This window comes from Sarcophilus harrisii, chromosome 3 (assembly GCF_902635505.1).
Source record: "Sarcophilus harrisii chromosome 3, mSarHar1.11, whole genome shotgun sequence".
Taxonomy (NCBI): domain Eukaryota; kingdom Metazoa; phylum Chordata; class Mammalia; order Dasyuromorphia; family Dasyuridae; genus Sarcophilus; species Sarcophilus harrisii.
Genome location: NC_045428.1, coordinates 231549393 through 231565156, shown reverse-complemented (window position 1 = coordinate 231565156; position 15764 = coordinate 231549393). Strand labels below are relative to the sequence as shown.

The following is a 15764-nucleotide window of genomic DNA, read 5'->3' as shown; positions in this document are numbered from 1 at the left end:
ATAAACACCCTTCTATATCCCACTTTATCCTAATCCCTCCCCCCCCCCTCATTTCTTTATAAATTTTGGAGGGTGCTATATACCTTTCTTGGGATACATATTCTGTTTCCTCTTTAACCCATTATCATTGTGAATAGGTTTTCATAAATACCAGTCTTCTCCATAATTACTATTTTTACCTTTTCCTATTTGTTTTTGCTTTTTAAAGTCACATCATACCCAGCTCTACTCTATATAGTTTATATTTCCACACATAGAACATAAGTAGTTCTTATTGAGTTCTTTAAAATTAGTCTTTGACATTGGCTCTTAGATGCTAAATTTTCTATTGAGTTCAGGTTTGTTTGAAAGAGAATCCTGAAAAATCTGACAGTTCACTAAATGTCCATTTTTGGAATTTGCTCTGGGGGTTTTGAAATTTAGCAATGATGTTCCTACATGTTTTTCTTGTAGGATCTCTTTGAGGTGGTAATTGGGTATTTTTTCTATTTTTACTTTCCCTCTTGTTCTATCACTTCTGAACAATTTTCTTTAATTATTTTTTTGTGTTATTGTGTCAAATTTCTTTTTTTGTTTATGGCTTCTAGGTAATCAAATTATTCTTACATTTTCTCTTCTAGGTCTTAAATGAAGTGAACTGTGAAAGCTATTTCACAAGATGGAGACAGTGTTCTAAAAAGTGGATGAAGGTCGGCTGTGCCCCAGGCACACCCAGATTTCTTTCTCCAGAAATCCTCTGGTTTACAAGGAAGAGGACCATACAACCCTTTTCTTTGTGAGATTAAGTTGGGGCCATGTTGGCATTGAAAATCCCACATAAGGTAATTTTGTAATCCTAAAGATGTGATTGGGTTGAAAGTTTTTCCTCATTTATAACTTAGAATGTGAGGTCATTTGTCCTGACTAATTAGGGCAAAAATCCAGCCTATAGGGAATGTTATCCCAGGACACTATATAATTCTTGTCTATTAATTGGGCCTCGCCTCTCCTTCTCTAACTGCTTGTTGAAAGGGAGATGCCCTTTCTCACAAGATCATAATAAAAGTTCTTTTTGCTTTTATCTTGAGAAATATCCTTGATTTATTTGAGCCAGTGGTCTTTGTCTTACACAATCTGATCTCCAGATCTGTTATTTTTCTTGTTTTACATTTTCTTCTTTTTTTTTCTTTTTTTGTAATTTGGTTTGTTCATTCTTCATCTCTTATAATTTCTTTGCCTTTCCCTTGCCCAATTCTGCTTTCCAAAAAGATATTTCCTTCTTTAAAACTCTGAATCTCACCACTACACACCTCTCAGATTGGCATAGAAGACAGGAAAAGATGACGAATGTTGAAGGGTATGTGGGGAAATTGGGACACCGATGCATTGTTGGTGGAATTGTGAATAGATCCAACCATTCTGGAGAGCAATTTGGAATTATGCCCAAAAAGTTATAAAACTGTGCATACCCTTTGATCCAGCAATGTTACTACTGGTCTTATATCCCGAAGAGATACTAAAGAAGAGAAAGAGACGTGTATGTGCAAAAATGTTTGTGGCAGCCCTCTTTGTAGTGGCTAGAAACTGGAGATTGAATGGATGCCCATCAATTGGAGAATGGCTGAATAAATTGTGGTATATGAATATTATGGAATACTATTGTTCTGTAAGAAATGACCAACAGGATGATTTCAGAAAGGCCTGGAGAGACTTACATGAACTGATGCTGAGTGAAATGAGCAGGACCAGGAGATCATTATATACTTCAACAACAATACTATATGATGACCAGTTCTGATGGACCTGGCCATCCTCAGCAACGAGATCAACCAAATCATTTCCAATGGAGCAGTAATGAATTGAACCAGCTATGCCCAGAGAAAGAACTCTGGGAGATGACTAAAAACCATTACATTGAATTCCCAATCCCTATATTTATGCCCACCTGCATTTTTGATTTCCTTCACAAGCTAATTGTACAATATTTCAGAGTCTGATTCTTTTTGTACAGCAAAATTACGTTTTGGTCATGTATACTTATTGTGTATCTAATTTATATTTTAATGTACTTATCATCTACTGGTCATCCTGCCATCTGGGGAGGGGTGGGGGTAAGAGGTAAAAATTGGAACAAGAGGTTTGGCAATTGTTAATGCTGTAAAGTTACCCATGCATATATCCTGTAAATAAAAGGCTATTAAATAAAAAAAAAAAAAAAAAAAAGAAATGACCAGCAGGATGAATACAGAGAGGCTTGGAGAGACTTACATGAACTGATGCTGAGTAAAATGAGCAGAACCAGATCATTATACACTTCAACAACAATACTGTATGAGGATGTATTCTGATGGAAGTGGATATCTTCGACAAAGAAAAGATCTAATTCAGTTCCAATTAATCAATGATAGACAGAATCAGCTTCACCCAGAGAAAGAACACTGGGAAATGAATGTGGACTACTTGAATTTTTGTTTTTCTTCCCAGATTCTTTTGAATCCAATTCTTCTTGTGCAACAAGAGAACTGTACGGTTCTGCACACATATATTGTATCTAGGATATACTATAACATATTTAACATATATAAGACTGCCTGCCATCTAGGAGAGGGGGTGGAGGGAGGGAAGGGAAAAGTCGGAACAGAAGTGAATGCAAGGGATAATGTTGTAAAAAAAATTACCCATGCATATGTTCTGTCAATAAAAAGTTATAATTAAAAAAAAAACTATGTGACTTTTTTCATAAATGGTATTTTTATTTTTTCCAATTGCATGTAAAGATGATTTTCAACATTCATTTTTATAACATTGTTGAGTTCCAAATTTTTTTTTCTCTCTCTTCCACAATCCCCAAGGAAGCAAACAATATGATATAAGTTATATATACAGTCATGTTAAACATTTTTCCACAATTAGTCATATTTTCAAAGAAGAAAAAGAATAAAAGAGAAAAATCATGGGGAAAAATGCTATATGATTTCTACAGAACTCTTTATCTCAAAATTCTTTTTTGCTGTTGCTCAGTGATTTCAATTGTATCTAACTCTTCATTACTGCACATGGGATTTCCTTGGCAGCACTGGAATAATTTGTCACTTTCTTCTCCAGTTCACTAGTACACATAAGGAACTGAGGCTAACAGAGTTAAGTGACTTGCCCAGAACTGCACAGCTAGTAAGTGCCTGAGGCCAGATTTGAACTCAGGAAGAGTCTTTTTGATTCCAGGCCCAGCAATCTATCCACTCTGCTATCTAGCTGCCATTTACAAATATAGAAATTCATTACAAATACAGAAATATAAAAAAACTTGTTTCACTCATAGCAACATAGCATTTTAGTCAGTACCAAATAATATATCACCAGATTAAAGGCAATTAAAACTATTTTATTCCTTAAGAGAATCTAAAAGGAAATAGAGCTCATCTAACTTAATTTTCTTTCCTCTTATCAATAAGGAAACTGAGAACCAGAAAGATGAAATGACTTTCCAAAGTCATAAACATAGTCACTTGCAGAACCAAGTTTAGAATTATTTATTAGTCTTCTTTTTTTTCCAGTAAATCATGTCACTTTCAAGTTCTGAAGATGAAGCTTTTGAAAATAATTATTTGCTTAACAGGAAAGTAGTCTTTCAGAGAATTACTAAAGAAAGTCATAATTCCTTTCTATTCAATTTAGACTAACAGCAGAGAAGGTTAATCCCCTAATCCTTAATGTACTATTTTAGTATCCTCCTACCAACCCCATTTGGCACCATGATCTGGCAGGGCTCGTAGAGCATTGAATTCTCCACTCTGCCTCCCTTCCTCTATTATGACATAAAACACAAAATGTATAAAACTGAGGATAAGATAAGGATACAAAGATAAGAGGATAAAACTGGAGCAGGATGCCAGTATGAGGGTATCCATCAAGCCTGTATCAATCAAAGAAAGCTCTATCTCCTCAGATGTAACCTGGGGCAGATACCAAAGTCATGAAACATTTATTTTCCAACAGAGGAGACTGGGACAGCCAGGGAAACTTCAATCAAAGGAGAAAGAGTCTGAAACTGAGAAATAGGGTAAAGTATTCAAGAAAAAAAGTCAAAAAATAAAATAACCAAAGATTGGAGAAAGAACATCCATTAAAGACCTTGAGCATTAGGCAGATAACCAACAAGGAAGTTACTAATAACAGAAGGGAATATAGCCTAAGATCAGATAAAAAAGTCTAGACAACTACAAATAAATATTTTAAGACAAAAGAAAATGAATTAATTCTTGATGAGGCAGAGGACCCTATGGATTCTAAAGAACATGGAACCACAATAGAATGTTCCAGAATGGGTCTAAAAAAAAGAATTATAAAAGCATGATGCATGCTCAGACTAATTGACAGAATAGAAAAACTTTAATTCCAAGTAAAAACAATTTTTAACATTCATTTTTCAAAATTATGAGTTCCAAATTGTGTCTATCCCTCCTTGACCCTCTAACCCTTCCTTGAGAAAACAAGCAATTTGATATAAATTATACATGTGTAGTCATGCAAACATATTGTCATATTAGCTGTGCTGCGAAACAAAAAACAGATTTCCCTTTCCTCCCCCCAAAAACCTAAGATGAAGTTTGTTCTTGTTTTTTTTTTTTTAAGTTTTCAAACTCCACCAGTTTTTCCTCTGAGGTGGATAGCATTTTTCATCATAAGTCCTTCGGAATTGTCTGGATCATTGTATTACTGACAATATTGTGGTTTGTCCTTTATTTGAAGAGGACAATAACATCAGGAAGGTAATGCCAAGATATACAAGTGAATTGGATTTAAGGGAGGGAGGGCTGTGAAAGGTCACCTGCCTCACTTTCCCCTCCAGAACCATCTGGGTCCAGGATGACTGAAGATGGCTCTGTAGGCAATGGGAAATCTTGGCCTTTAAGTTAAGGTCTTCCGCAGGTCTCAATTTGCCTGAAGCCACACCCATTCAGTACTTAAGGCTAAGTAGCAATTGAGGCAAAGAATCTCCTCTTTCATCTAGTCAAAAAAAAAAAAAAAAAAAAATCGAAAGGAAGATCCTCAGGGTTTCTGGCCAAAATCGAAATGATTGCTATTTACATCTGAATCAGTCAGGACCCAAATAATGGCCAAATGGGGCTTAGCTTAGTACCAATTAATGGACAATCAATGAGAATCACAATGGTTTTGCAGAGAATAATTAAGTCAGAGAAAGAACTTTTGATTATGTAGTGGGAAGAATTCCCACTGAAGCACACCAGTATTCAGAATATTTAGAAAGAAGAAAAATATCTTGTACATGGAAATGGAAAGCAAAAATCTGCAGGGATTTGGAGTTTAGAGAACATCTTGCCTCAGCAAAAAGGGAATCAGGATTGATTCAAGCAACTGACAGGAAGTAAGATGAGGTCATGGACACAGAGGAGAAATTTATTAAAAAATGAGGGAGGGCTTATTAAGGAGAATGATAGTAGTAGTAGTAGTAATGAACTGCTCAGAGATAAAAAACTCTGTCGTGAGACAATACTTCCATTTTTTTCTTATCACCTACAAGAATTGCAGGATATAACAAACAGAATTTTAAAAGGCAAAATTAATAAATCATCACTTAGACTACAATATAATAAAATAAGTATGAATTGTGGAAGCACAACATATGACAGAAATCCAAATTGAGGCAATAATAAAATCCTAAATAATGAGTGGGTCAACAAAAGTCATAGAAACAATCAATAGTTATGAGAAAGAAAATGATACTGAAATTAAACACCCAAATTCCTGGGATACAGTTAAAGCATTCATGGGAGGGGAAAATTATATGCTGACATACATCAACAAACTAAAAAAATAAGTTATCATTGAACTGAATGCACATGTTATTAATACACTATGTGACATATAAAAAGTTTGAGAGGTATAATTTCTAAGTAATTAATTGAATGGAATAAATGAAGATTTCTCAGGACTAGGGTAAAGTAGAGCAGACCCTAGGCCTAAATTTCAGGAACTCACGTGATCCCTATGAAGTAGAATTTGCACCGCCACATCAGCTCTGCTCATGCCAAATAAAGAGGCATTGTTGTTCATTGGTCAGTAGCCCCTTCCATGTTCCTGAAGAATTCAGTCCAGCCAATGAATTTAAAAATAATAGGATAAGAGGTGTGCCCACAGTTTGGGGGCTATATAAGCCAGCTTCTGCTTTCTGTGCTGTGCCACACCTTGCTGCACTGCCCAGTTAGTGTGCTGGCTTGCTTCTTGCAAGAAATGAATAAGGGCTTTCTGTTTGTACCTGGAGATGGCTCCAGAAGTCAATTTAGGAAAAAGGGGTCTAGTATTCTGTCCCATACAGTTTTTATGGGGGCTTATCCAGGATCAAATGACTTCCCAGAGAGACAGTTTAGGTTCTGATATGGGAACTGGTGCCCCTTGAGAAATTTTCTCCCATGGTCCTCAAGATGGGACCCTAACCCCCCCAAAGTATTGGGGGAGGCAGAGGAACGTGGTAAAAACAGAAAGGGAAAGTCTCCAAAGAAGTCCAGCTAGTCACCAAGAGGAAATCAGGTGCCTTACTCAGGTATAACTCAGAGGTAAGCAGCGTTTGTGAGCACTGCCTGTATGTCCTTGGACTGTCCTATTTAAGCTAGGAGGAAGTTTTGATAAATGGCCCAGAAGAAAAGTGCTCTAGGTGACTGCTTGGTGGGGGAAACCCTGCCAGGGTTGGGGATCCAAGCTGAGAAGTTGGTTCTGTGTTTTACAGGATCACTAGTCACTGAATTGGAGCAGAATGGGGAAGGTACAGTCCAAACCTAAATCTTGGAGCAAAAATCTTAAAATACTACCAGATAGTCCACTAGTTAGCTGCCTACAAAATGGGAATGAATTACCAAAGTATGTATAAAGAGAAAGATTTTTAAAAATGATAAAATATTGCTGTTTTGTGAAGGGGGATCAAGACATCGGAGGAGGGCGAATTTGATCAAAATAAGGGTCTTCTGAAGATTGGGTATGTCTTATTTCTTCCTTTCACAAATAAGGAAGGATGGAAAGGGAAAGGCAGAGCAGGAATTGGTCTCACCATACCCATGAGACCCCCTCTTTCTCTCCCTTCCCCATATGCTTCCCCTCCTCCTCAAGTGCTGGCCCCTACTACTCCACTCCAACCCCTTCTGGCCCTGGCAATCCCCCCGAAGGACTCCTTCCATCCCTCTCCATAGACCTCTGAAAAGGGAAACAGAGCAACTCAAAAAGGATCTAGTGAATTTCCTAATCCCCAACCCACCTACACCTGGGGCTCACATGTGTACACTAAAAAAGATATCCTTAGCCCAAAGGGATTTAGGGTTTGTTAGTGCATCCCCTTTAAGGAGATGAAATCATTCATGGAAGATCCAACAGGTCTATCAGAACAATTAGATCAGTTCTTGGGCCCCAATATAGATACATGGGGTGAATTAATGTCTATATTAAATATATTGTTCTCTCCAAAGGAGAAAGCTTTAGTAAGGAGGGACATGGTCGAGTAGGAAGGAGGCATCCTCCCATGGCTGGGGTAGTACCAACTGATCAGAAATACCCCAATCAGGACTCCCAATGGGACCATAACAATGAGGTTCATCAGGATCACATGCAAGACCTGAGATTTAATAATCACAGGAATCAAAAGTGCAGTGCCTAAACCACAGAATCTGAAGAAGACATTTGACATAATGCTTCAAGGGAAGAGGACCCTCCTAGTGAGTTCTTAGATTGAAAGATAACATGAGGAAATACTCAGGTCTAGATCCTTCTGACCCGGATAATGAGTCTATGTTCAGGGTACATTTTGTAACAAATGCATGGCTAAACACAAGTAAAAAGTAGCAAAAGATAGATAAGTGGAATCACAGGCCATTAGGAGACCTATTGGAGGAGGCAACCAAAACATTTGGGAGAAGGATGAGAAGCAAAAACAAAAAGCTAGGATGGTCAAGGAAGTTAATCAATCAATGGGAGGAAAGCAAAAGGAAAATATCAACAAAACAGCAGGGTCCCTCCTCCAGAGGGAGGCACAGTGTAGCCCAAAATGAAGGAGATAAGAGAAAGCCCTTAATCTGTTGGGACAGTGGAAAGGAAGAACACTTGCTCAGAGACTATCCTCAAGGGAGTAGAACAGAAAGTGTACTCCCTAATGGAACTTGAAGATTAGGGACTTCAGGGGTTTGTAGATATAGATAAGCCCCATCCAGAGTCCTTGATAAACCTAGGGGTGGGGCCCATGGGCAAGGAGTTAGAATGCCTGATAGGCTCAGGATCGGCCTGCTCATCAGTCACACATCTATCCCAAGAAGTGGGATTATCCTCAGAAACATTAATTATATCTGGAGTAAAAAGGGAGAACTTCTCAGTTCCCATCACAAAAATCACAGAAATAAAGTATCAGGATACCCAAGTATTAGAATAGTTACTCCTTGTTCCTGAAGCAGGGATTAATCTATTGGCAAGAGATCTGAAAACCAAATTGTTTATTAGCTTAATACCTAAAGGGCCTCTAATCAAACTGAACTTTATGAAAGAGGCAGAAGAAATCCAAATTGATCCCAATATCTGGGTCAGCTCCTCAAACCCTGGGAAATTGGACACTATCTCTATTGGAATTATACTGAGGGACCCAAAGGATATAGTGAAAGTAAAACAATATTCTATCTCTCTTGAGGGAAAAAAAGAAAGCTAGTAAGGGAGGGACTCCTTATGATGGTATTGCTGGAGCCCTGTATTTCCACATTTAACAATCAGATAACTCCTGTAAGAAAGATGGGAAATACAGGACGGTGCAAGACTAGAGGGAAATCAATAAAATAGTATTGCCATCTCACCCAGTAGTTCTTGATCCCTAATGATTCTGGAAAGGGTTCTGGAAGACAATGCGTGGTTTAGCATGGCAGAGCTAAAGGATGCCTTTTGGAGTTGCCCACTCAACCCAGACAGCCGGGATATATTGCCTTTGAGTGGGAAGATCTGGATACTGGAAAAAACCCAGCAATATAGGGGTGTAAAGAGTCCCCTGATTTATTTGGGAAAGTCTTGGAAAAATGATTGGAGGACTTTGACCCCAACCTAGGAATCAGAATACTTCAATGTACAGATGACTTGTAGATAACTAGGAAGAAGAGGGAGACAGTCAGCCAGGCCACTATTAGGATCCTAAACTTTCTAGGATACAAGGACTGAGGATGTCTAAAGAAAAATTACAATTGATGGAAAGAGAAATAAAGTACTTGAATCAACTTATCAGTGAAGGGGAAAAAATTGGATGCTTCTGGAGTAGAAGGAATATTGCAAATACCTTAACCCAGGATATAGTGGAAACCAAGATCTCATGGGATCTAATAGGTTACTGTAAAATTGGATTGATTCATATGCCACCCTAACTAAACCCCTTTACAGTGGAGAGGATGGAAATGTATATGCTGATTCCAAATATACTTGGGGAGTAGTACAAGTTTTGGGGAAGATATAGGAAGAAAAAGGGATGGTGAATAGTAAAGGAAAAGAATTAGCACCCAATGCCACACTCCAATAGGAGAGAGATCTCCAGGGTTTAGACCTTTTTGGAGCATTCGGGCGGACTTTACTGAGCTGCCACCAATAAGCTATCTCAAATATCTGTGGGTCCTAGTAGACCACTTGACCTCATGGATGGAAGCCTTCCCCCTTATCTCAAGCAGCTACTTCTGCAGTCAGCAAAATAAAACTGGCACAAATAATACCCAGATATGGGGTGGTGAAAAAAATAGACTCATATCAGGAAATGCATTTCATTGCTGATACTCCAATCTCTCATGCCAGCCTTAGAAATTGCTTGGGAGTGTCACACTCCTTGGCACCCTCCTTCCTCTGATAAGATCAAGAGAATGAATTAAGAAATCAAAAGGCAATTAACTAAATTGGGCCTTAAGACCCAGTTGCCCTGCACCAAGTGTTTGTCATGAGTACTTATTAGAATAAGAACAAAGCCTTGTAGGGACATTGGATTATCCCTCTATGGGTTTTTATGTGGACATCCATTTCTGGGGCTCTCTAAGAAAAACTGGTATCCTATTTTAGAGAGTAATAATAAATTTATAAGGCTTTGGCTAAACATCTGCATAAAATATATCTTAAAGGGTTTATTACTCAGATATCCCCTCTAGGATTTCCTATACAGACATTCAAACGGGGAGGTTGGGTCCTGATCTGGACATGGAAGAAAAAGATGGCCCCAATCTGGGAAGGCCCCTTCCAGATACGCCTGACCTCACATACTGCAGTAAGGTCTCAAAAGTGAGGCTGAACACACCAAATCAAAGTGAAAGAACCAGTGGACCCTCTGGATGAATAGACTTAGTCCACAACAGTCCAAGACCCTGAAACTGCACTTCAGATGCAACCCCCTCACTGGAGGGCCTCCGCACAACCCATGAGGAATTGGGGTTGGAAATTACTGGATTGTTTAATTCTTGTCATTTTTATTCTTTTGTCTGTATTTGCACCTAGCCTTTTCATTTGTAGATGCAGTATCCTTTTCTGAGGGACCCCTTCTGCCTCTCCTTCAGAATTATAATTTCAGCACCATACAATAGGGATTTCCTTAGTCTGTATATACCACTTTTCACCTTTTGTTTACTTGGCACCCATCCCTTGGTTACCATAGAGGAATAGTTTTGAGCAGCTAAATAGAAATTGTAGTTCTAATCTTTAATCTATCTAACTGTTGGATTTGTGGGGGCCTCAAAGGCTGTCCCAATGGCCCTGCGTGCCTGTTCCATTGAGTCCATCTTAGATCCTGAGTAATAAGTCAACATTACATAATGGAACCGAATTCTTGGAGGATTGGGAGGAACATTCATGGCCCCTGTCAAAGTATTGAAAAGGAGAATATTGCCTGAACCAGATGGAAGAGGGAACAGAACTAGGAAATAGCCAATGTTATTGAACCTATAGGAATGGACCAACGAACAGGACTATTAATTATACAACAAATATGACCTCCAATCCTTGTACAAATAGAACTGGACTTACCACTTACAGGACTTCTGGAGTAGAAGGAATATTGCATTGCATTGCAACTGATTGGGGTTGGAGTTTACCTAACTATTCTTTAGGTCAATATTTTACATCATTTTGGACTACATATAATCTGAATGGGATGGGAAAAGAGGAAGTTGATGGAAGTGCTTGGTTTTGTTTTTTTGTTTTTGTTTTTTAAATTTTTTATTAAAGCTTTTTATTTACAAAGCATATGCATGGGTAATTTTGTGATCCTGGAAAACTGAATCTACTCAAAGCTATGATCATTGGAACTTGCTCTTTAACACTTTATGGGACTGCAACTGATATTTTTTTGAGTCTGGGTCCAGGTATGATCATCAAGAAATGTTATTAAACTAATGAATTCATGATGCTAGTGAACCTTTAAGGTTGACCTATGAACTGTAGGTGGTAATCTCAGAGAAAAGGTTAGTAGAATGACTCTTGACATGGGCTGAGGTGGGATTATCCTGAATCAATTTTCCTAATATGATATTATATATATTATATAATATGCAAGATATACACATATACCATTTCCCAATATAGAAATGATAAACAATACAGAAATGATAAACAAATATAAATTCATCTAAATCATTTCTATATCATATAATCATATAACCTACATATACATGTCATATATCATATAACATACACACGTAACCAAAAGCCATTTCCTAATAGATAAATGGTCAAAGGATATGAAAAAATAATTCAAAATAATTTCAAACTATTAAAAATTCTATGAAAGAATGATCCAAATCTTTAATAACAAAAAACAATCCTGAGATTTCACTTCACGTCCTACAAATGGGCAGAGATGACAGAAGACTAAAATAGTCAGTATTGGAAGGTTTGTAAGTCAATAGGCATATCAGTACTTTCTTGAAGAAGTTTTGAATCAGTAGCAATTAATTATTTAGTAATTAATGAAACAATGCCATTAAATTCACTTTGATTCAGTGATTTCATTACAAGAAAGTATTGCTACACACCAAAATATTGATAACAACATTTTTGTGATAGCAAAGTAGATGACCATAGATTGAAGAATGGCTTTACAAATTGTAGTACATTATTTAAAAAATGTGTTCAAGAAATGTAAATGCAATATATACAAAGAAATATGGAAAGATCAAAATGAACTCGGAGTACAATTAAGTACAGCCAATAAAAATATACATATTCATCACAATAATAGAAATAAAAAGAATTACAAAATAATCAAAATTCAAACAATGCAAAATTACAAAGAATAAGCATGGTTCTTGAAATGAGATAAGAGAAGATAACTCCCCAACTTAACCTACAATTGCTCATTGAACATATTTTTGAAATTTTTCAATATACTATCAACTTATTTTTCCTCCTCTTTTTTTCTTTTTGTCTTTGAAACTACTTTTTGTTATATAGGATAATTTTTTGGGAAGAGATAGAGAAAGAATAATGGTGGAAATTATAGTAACAAAAAAATAACATCAATAAAAACTAATTTTAAAAAAATCAACATCAAGAACTTGATATTCTAAAGTCAGAGAACATATCTTTCCACTAAAGATATCACTATCACATATATTTCAAATTACTTCACAAGCTTAACAAAATATTCCATTTCTTATGCACAAACCAACAATTCTCTCCCCCGTTTGCATAAAGGTAAGAGTTTTAACTCAAAGCTTACTATACTAAAAATATACCTTTAAGTAAATTATTTGTTGGTATACTTACAAAGTGAACACCTCATCCCAAGTGAAGTTTGTGGTACTTTCAGTTACAGAGCTGCAGAACTTCTGAAAAGGATCATTTAATTGAGTCACAAATAAACAGTTTAAGCTACCTGTAATGAAAAAGAGTGACATTTTACAATTTCAAAAATTTAACCCAATATAGTTCAATTATAAAACCCCCCAAAAGGGGGGAAATAACTAAACTTTAGGCCAAAACAGGTGGCAAGACAAGTGTTTCCCATGATGGAAATTTGTCCTCTTAAGATGACAAGCTATCTGCATGAGATAAATTACCAACTGTCTAGTATCTTTTTTGAAAAAAAAAATCTTAAAATGCCACGTAATTCAAACTCTTAAATTCTATCTGTCCATAACTGTAAACTTTTCATTTAAGCAGCTTTTCTATTTGAAAATTTTTAGTTTTTAAATTCCTGGAAGCATTTTTATTCTCACATTTTTCTGTAGAATGATAATAATAATAACCATATATGCATATATACATATCCATAGATATGGGTAGATGTACAGATAGATAAATAAAAACTATGTTACCCATCTGAAGATAAATTGAGATTTGAAATGTCTTTTGCTTGTATTAAGTTACTAATTTAAAATTTGCAAAACCAAAGAATAACCATAAAACAAAGGGAATACACTATATATATATGTGAGGAAGGAAATGAAAAGTGTTTTATGATTGAGGGGAGTAGGGAATACCTGGATTAAGAGTAAATGTCCAGAATATAATTATGTGTTGTAATTCGATCACTGGAACTGAATTTTTTAAAATTATTTTTTCAGCCAATAAAAATTCATTTTCTCTTTGTTTCACCTATCCCATTATAAAAAAAAATAAAACAAGATAAAATAAAAAGCCTCATTTTTGACAATAGGCATAGTTAAGAAAAACAAATTTCTACACTGGCCATGTCCAAAAAAAGTACAGTCTCAATCTATAATCTAAATCTATTGCCTCTCTTTCAAGAGGAGGACACAATGCTTCAGCATCACTCTTCTAAAATCATGGTTGGATCTTGCATGGATTCAAATTCTTAATTCTTTCAGTTTTGTTTTTATACTGTTGTTATTATTGCTTAGTGTTCTCCTTGTTCTGTTCATTTCATTTTGCATAATTTCATAGAAATCTTTCCAGTTTCTCTAAAACCATCCTTTTCATCATTTCTTATAACACATTATTCTATTATGTTCACAAAAAATATCATCCATTACTTAAAAAGAATCTCCCTTGTTTCCAATTCTTTGCTACTACAAAAAGAACTGTACACATATTTTTTATACTTATAGATCTTTTTTCTCTTTTTTGAACTTCTTTGTCACAAGTATTATACATAGACCAAAAGTAGGCACACTTAAAAAATTTTACAGCACATTTTGAAACTGCTTTCTATAATGACTGAATCAATTCAAAACTGTACCAATAGTACATTAATGCAAAGTGCCCTTTGACATTTTCCTCTTTTATCATCTTAGTCTGATGGGTATGAAGTATAATCCAAAGCTTACTTTAATTTTCATTTATCTAATTATTAATAATTTAAAGCATTTTTCAGAGTTATCAATAGCTTGGATTTTTTTCCTTTGAAAAATTCCTTTAATCACTTCTCGATGGGGACTGACTTTTGGTCTTACTTTTAGTCAGTTAAATATCTTGGATTTAAGACTTTTATCAGAGAAATTTGCTACAAAGATTTTCTTTTCCCATTTCTTTCTTTCTAATGAAAATTTAACCATCAGCTCTTATAAATAAATTTAAGCTGTTTTCAATAAATACCTTCCCTCACTTGGAATATGAGCAACTTACAAGGAAAATCTTCCTTATATTGCTGTTTTTTGTAACTATTATTTAATTTTTAAAATAGAAAAATATCAACTTATTGAAGAAGAGTGATATCCCAGTAGAAAGATATTTAGCATATATATATTTGGAAAAGCTATGGACATCCATATATGGATGTCCATAGCTTTCCCAAATATATTTATGTCTGCATCCTTGACAAGAAGGACAATAATTTCTACAGAATAAAATAGTTTTACTTTAAATAACTGACCAGCAAACCATGTTTCTTTCATCTACATATGTATTTTAAGAGCTATTAATAAAACCTAAAAAAATCGGAGATAAAAAAATAGTAATAAGCTTACCTCATGGCATGATCTTGTAACAGTTAGGGAAAAATATTGACTGGAGCACTAGATAAATTGTGTTTCTAACTTCCTTACTTCAGTTCTTTTGTTTTGTACTATCAGGCTTCTATCATCAAAATCAGGAATTTGATTTCTGGATCACAGAGTGTGAAGCATAGCAGACCCTAGTAGTATTTAACACCTAAAAATCACCTCCAATTTATCTAATGCTCCAGTCAACATTTTTCCTTTTTTATCTAATATATATACACTACAATTTCTTTTGTGTCAAAAAGCGCTATCAATTTTACAAAATAGCCCAGTCTACTACTCCATCTTTCTGAAACAACAGCTTTGTCTGATATTTCTAACATTCTACCTGAAGAACCACGATTATTCAGCAGTGTTGCTTGAATGTTCTTCACTAACAATTTAAGCTTGTGAACTCTTGGGGGTTTAGGAGGGCACAAGTCCTGGGGAAGAGTTGAAGTATGGCGCATACTCTGTAGAAGGAAAATAAGAACAAAGGAATATTTACCCAAAAGAATAAGGGAAAAAACAAGTGGTTTTTGACTTTCTAACAAACTACCAAGATAAAATTACTGAATGAGATAAATACCCAATTTCCAGTCCCTAAATCATGCAAATGATGGAAAGCTCTTGAAAAAATATGCAATAAATCATCTCATAAGAACACTAAAAAATTGACATAATAAGAATCAGTGTAAGGTCAGAACATGAAAATTGTTATTGAGAAACTTTTTCTGCTAATAGAAACAACTTAATTGCTGCTTACAATCTTAGGGTAACTACCTGGGAGTTTGAAAGATTTGTCTGTTAAAATCACTATGTGCCACAGAAGCAAGAGATGAACTC

At 35.6% G+C, this 15764-nt stretch overlaps 1 protein-coding gene across 4 annotated transcripts in view; it reads right to left on the bottom strand.

Annotated features, from left to right (window-relative positions):
• The window catches only part of C2CD2 (C2 calcium dependent domain containing 2), a 101385-nt gene that overhangs the window by 41788 nt on the left and 43833 nt on the right, over window positions 1–15764 (bottom strand). For all 4 annotated transcript variants that reach the window (XM_023498840.2, XM_003763345.4, XM_023498839.2 and 1 more), the window contains exons 7-8: window positions 15268–15391; window positions 12745–12853 (exon numbers count right to left, since the gene is read on the bottom strand). In XM_023498840.2, the coding sequence (XP_023354608.1) occupies window positions 12745–12853; window positions 15268–15391 (233 nt within the window). The remainder of the gene's footprint in view (window positions 1–12744; window positions 12854–15267; window positions 15392–15764) is intronic.